At 54.8% G+C, this 4,848-nt stretch overlaps 1 protein-coding gene across 1 annotated transcript; it reads right to left on the bottom strand.

The window, feature by feature from the left end:
- Nucleotides 1-907: 907 nt before the first annotated feature.
- LOC127309837 (uncharacterized) lies at nucleotides 908-3,447 on the bottom strand. The gene is made up of 3 exons (XM_051340558.1): nucleotides 3,369-3,447; nucleotides 3,202-3,312; nucleotides 908-2,082 (listed from the first exon to the last, which is right to left on the bottom strand). Exons 1-3 carry the CDS (start codon nucleotides 3,445-3,447, stop codon nucleotides 971-973), a joined length of 1,302 nt encoding a protein of 433 aa, XP_051196518.1. The 3' UTR covers nucleotides 908-970.
- Nucleotides 3,448-4,848: the final 1,401 nt, after the last annotated feature.

Genomic DNA, 4,848 nt, shown 5'->3' with positions numbered 1-4,848 from the left:
AAATCGCCGCTGCTCATCGGCTTGAGCGGCGGGTTGACCTTGTGGTAGCGGCCGCCCTCCGCAAAGTCGACGAGCCTCGGCGGCACCCAGTCGGAGCCGGCGTATTTGCACGCCTTACGCCGACTCATGGCGGTGGAGTGCTTGCAGTGGAGGCGCCACGCCTCCTCCATCGTCGTCGGCTCACGGGACCGCTTCGATCCGGCGGCGGGCGAGACGCTGCTCCTCCGCGAAGCGCTCATGGCCAGCGGCGGGCCTCGCGTGCGAATTGCTCGCCGGGACTGGGTATGGGGAGGCGGCGGCGCACGACGGGGCTAGGGTTGCGAGTGAGGGGTTGGACCCCCACTCGCACCCCACCCTTTATTTTTAGGGGGTGGCGGGGTGGATTTGACAGACCCCGTATTTCGTCGATACGGGCCGGCCCGAATACGGGGCCTGCTAGATGGCCCGAAACGCCTTCACCCCCTATCCCGCCGGAATTATACGGGGTGCGCACGTTTTGAGGGGCCTGCTAGACATGCTCTTAGTTTTCTTTACTCATCCGTACTGCCACTAGGGCGAGGCGTTGTTGCAGAGAATATGTGTAATTGGTATCTTTTGATATTAATATATTCTCTTTTCGAAAAAACTGCCATAAACTGTCAAGGGTCGAACCTTTGTTGTGATAAAACCAACAAAGAAAAAGAGAGAATGGGGATCAAATGACACGTGGAACTAACCACAGCCTAGGTGTGTACAATCCCGATATTACATGGCTGCTAAACCCGTACAATATTATCATAAATAAGTTCGGTACTACGCAACAGAACACAAGTAAGAAATCAGAATGCTTATTTTTTCCAGAGTATATACTCTGCTCTGCATAACATGCTTTAACTGTCCATCTGGAGATCAAATATTAAACAAAATACAACCTAGCTTGTATAGCAAAGTGTTGAAAAGTACAAACTAGTAGTACTAATGTTCTTGTGGCTTAAGGAAATTGGAATACGTTTTTGTTTTCCCAACTAATCATGCGGTCTTTCCTGAGGGACACAGTCCATTGCTTCTCTCTTCCAAACCTTTGTTGTTTGCTCTTCCCGGTTTGCAGTTCACTACTCTCATCGGCGGTGATGTAGCTGCTGGAGTTCTCCCGGAATAGTGGGTTGTGCAGGAGGTGCTTGTCGAAGCCCTCGTCGAGGAATCGCTTCAGGAAGCTGAGCTGGACCATCCTTGCCCACTTGGAGACCCTGAGCGCGCTTCGCTGGATCGATGATGTCGGTATCAACTCCTCATCCGAACTCTTGCCTCGTTTCATGTTGGCGGCGATCTCCTGGAACATGAACCTATGCTTGTTGAGCTTCTTGTTTTCGTCACGGGTGCCACTTGCGAGGCCAGACACTTTGCTCTCGAGCGCCTGTATATCCTCGGGCGAGGCATGGCGCGTCAACCTGAGCTCGGCGCACACGGCCAGCGCCTCGCTGGAGGTCGTCAGGAGGGCTGGGTCACTAGTGTCAAGTAGATCGGCGAGGTCACGGAATGGGATCTTGTACGTCATAAAGTCACCCTCGAGGGCGGTGAGCAATAAGGTCCACGCGGACATGGCTGCGATCAAGACCACATTGTTGGCCATCATGTTGCGAGTAATCATGATCACGCTCCAGAGGGTGCGGAGAGACGCCCCCACGTCCTGCGGGCGCCGTGCGGCAGCGAAAGTGACGATGGCGAGGCAGTCGATAGCGGCTACCACCTTCGGGGCGGCGGCGGCGGACAGCGTCCGCAACGTCTTCACGAGGGCGTTGAGGTGGAGCGTGTTCGTGAGGATTTCCATGGAGCAGTCGGCGCTGGCACCTACATTGAGCGCGAGGAGGCCGATGGCGCGGTACGCGAGGACGGCCTCCCCGGCAGACCCCTTGTCGATGGAGGCTCTGCAGCGGTAGAATATGGTGAGGTACCGGTAGTCCACCGTGTCTGTCGGTATGAAGCCCTCGAGGAGGCCGATGAGCCCCTCCAGGCCTGCTTCGCGCTTGCAGCGCTTCTTCTCGTGGATGTTGTTGATGCATATGTCCACCGCGTCGAGCTCGTGCGATCCATCGTTTTCAAATTCTGCACAGACAAATGGCCACCTGAGTTAATTAAACGAGTTTCAAGTTAGGTCAGCAAAGCAGAAATGTTGCGAAAATATCTGAATCTAGGGCCACTAGCAGTTGACTAGAGCCTAATTACAACAGCCGATCATAGGTTCTTCCAGGAATAAGACCGGGAACCAGCAGGTATAGAGAATGAGAGATGGCTAGCTCATTGTTGATCAACGAAGGATGACGTACCGCTCCTGGTAGACAAATCGGCTAGGCTGCGACGGCAATCACGATAGCAGCGGGCACCCGCCATCGGAGTTCGCCGTAGATCGAGCAGACCGTAGAACGTACGTACTACTACGTGCGTGGGCGTGCGGCAATTATATTGATCGACGGAGTTGGACTCTGAGCCGCACGAGGAAAGCAAAGATCGGTGTCGACTCGGAGTCGGGTTCACGAGCCAACCAAGGAAGGTGATGCACACGCTCCTCCTCGTGGACGACTTATTTTATTGGAAAGCGCTGGCTGAGGATCCTCCGGAGGCTGCAAACCTCCCAGCCTCCGGGTTGGATCAAACCATTTTAAACCGTTTGATCAACTTCTATGTCTAGTTTTTATCTCAAAATCTCACATTTGCTTCATTGAAGTAAAAAAAAGTCCCGCTTTTGCTTCATAGCAAAAAACGGTTCGACTAAAATAGAAGGTGACCTGCGAGGACTCTTCAGACTTTCTTCATCGCAAAAAAAAAGTCCCGTTTTTGCTTCATTGAAGCAAAAAAACGGTTCGACTAAAATAAAAAGAGAGTTGCGACTCGTGTTCAGGCTTTGTTTCGTCGCAGCAAAAAAATACAACTTTTGCTTTATTGAAGCAAAAAAGGGTTCAACTAAGAGTAAATAAAAATGATCCATCGAACGTCAACCTCATCAGAGACATAGCCGGACTTGTAGCAACAAAAATATACTGAAGTAGTAGAACCACAAAACATCTATAGCAAAAGATTTATACTATTGTAGCATAGTGAACTACTTATCGGCTGACCGCAGACATCATCCTAACTCCGGCTAGCAGCACCACCACTTGCTTGTTGCAGCACCGCCACTCACTCTTGGTAGCACCGTTGACGACCTTTTACAACACCACTGCCAACCGTTGCAGGACCACCGCCGACCATTTGTAGCACCGATGTTGGCCGTTAGCAGCAAAACCTGAGACAAGTGGAAGCATCTGCCGTCGCCGGTGGGCAGCGCCTCCATCACAACTGCACACATCCAGTAACAGTGCACCATCTGTTTGTAGCATCCCCATCGGCAGCACCATCGATGCCCATTTGCCGCCCCGGCGAGTAACCTTTGCAGCTCTGGCGAGCAGCCTTTGTAGCACCGTTGATGCCCATTTGCAGCTCCGGCGAGTAGCCTTTGCAGCTCCGTCGATGCCCATTTGCATCTCATCTTTCCAGCTCAAGCGAGCAACATTTTGCAGCACCGACCTTCTTCATTTGCGCCTTCGACGGGCAACCTTTGCAGCACCATCGGCCATCCTTTGCAGCTCTCGCGACAGAGGATTGCCGATTGCTGGAACACCATCAGACTGTTGCGGTAGCACCAGCGGACTCAAGTCGTAGCACCGCTGGACACCGGCCTATCGCAGCATCGTCGGCCTGCTGCCAAAGCTCCACCGCCACGCCTGACGGCATAGCCCTTTGCACCCTAGTATCAGCTCGTCCGGGAGCCATCCCCGCGTGCTCCACCTGACAAGGTTGCAGGCGCCAAGCGAGCTTGGGTTATGGGCTTCCGCGGCAGCCTCCATCTCCAGCGACGGCGAGCGGGGACAAGGGATTCGGGCTCCATCGTGGCCTCCATCTCCGGCGATGGCGAGCGTCGGGCACTACTAGGAAAAAGCTTTTCACGCGACATATATTTGAATTCTGTGGTGCATATGTACAAAGCGTGGACTCCGGTGGCGCGCCGCCACCCCTCTTGTAGCATCGGTGCCTTGCAGCACCGCTAACTGCTCTCGACGGCAAACTTGCAGCAACGCCAGCTGCGCCGACGTCGGCAGGCCTGCATCACCGTAACAATGCTCCACGGCGGGCTTACAGCACGGAGACAGCACTGACAAAGACGACGATCACTGCTTGTAGCTCCAGCAGTACACCTTTGCAGCACCGGCGGCGCACCATTGAAGCTCCAGCGACGCACATTTGAAGCTCCAGCGGCGCACCTTTGAAGCTACGGCGGCGCACCATTAAAGCATGGCCGGTTCATAGTAGCACCGTCGCATGTCAAAGGTAGCATCACCCCACACCGATTTTAGCAGGGCCCCCAAAAGATGGCAGCTCCACAGGCCATGGCTGGTAGCACCGGCTGACATGGGTAGTAGCGCTGCCGCAGCCCACTAGCAGCAACGAGACACGCCGTATGTCGCTCCACCGGTCGATGTTTGTAGCACAAGCCGCCGGCATTGGTAGCACCGCCGGCTGCCCATTGCAGCTCTGGGGGCCAAGGGCTTGCAGTTCCGTTGCCTGCCCTTTGTAGCGCCGTGACGCGCTGCACCAGCGACGCCTCCGCCCGTGGGAGCAGGTCCGGCCACCCCTTGGAGCATCGACGGGCAAGCGTGGGAGCAGGTGCGGCCGCCCATGGGAGCAGCGCCTTAGACCAGCACCGCCGCCATCCACTTGCAGAATACGGCGGCGCATGTTGGGGGCTGAATCTCTCAGCCCCTTTCTTCAACCTATGTACTCACTCAAGAACAATGGAGACACAAGTTTTTTTTGGGCGTCAACTGCCTCACGCAG

Source organism: Lolium perenne, chromosome 6, assembly GCF_019359855.2.
Source record: "Lolium perenne isolate Kyuss_39 chromosome 6, Kyuss_2.0, whole genome shotgun sequence".
NCBI lineage: Eukaryota > Viridiplantae > Streptophyta > Magnoliopsida > Poales > Poaceae > Lolium > Lolium perenne.
The sequence above is the reverse complement of the archived record's forward strand: the minus strand, read 5'-3'. Positions and strand labels throughout refer to the sequence as shown.

What these genes read in the sequence shown, in the direction of transcription:
- LOC127309837 (XM_051340558.1), bottom strand. Translation starts at nt 3,447, where the DNA reads ATGGGCATCAACGGTGCTACAAAGGCTGCTCGCCAGAGCTGCAAAGGT. An exon ending in GCGGCAAATGGGCATCGATG is followed by an intron (nt 3,313 to 3,368) that starts GTGCTGCCGATG and finishes GGATGTGTGCAG; the next exon opens with TTGTGATGGAGGCGCTGCCC. An exon ending in TCGGCGGTGGTCCTGCAACG is followed by an intron (nt 2,083 to 3,201) that starts GTTGGCAGTGGT and finishes TTGTCTGTGCAG; the next exon opens with AATTTGAAAACGATGGATCG.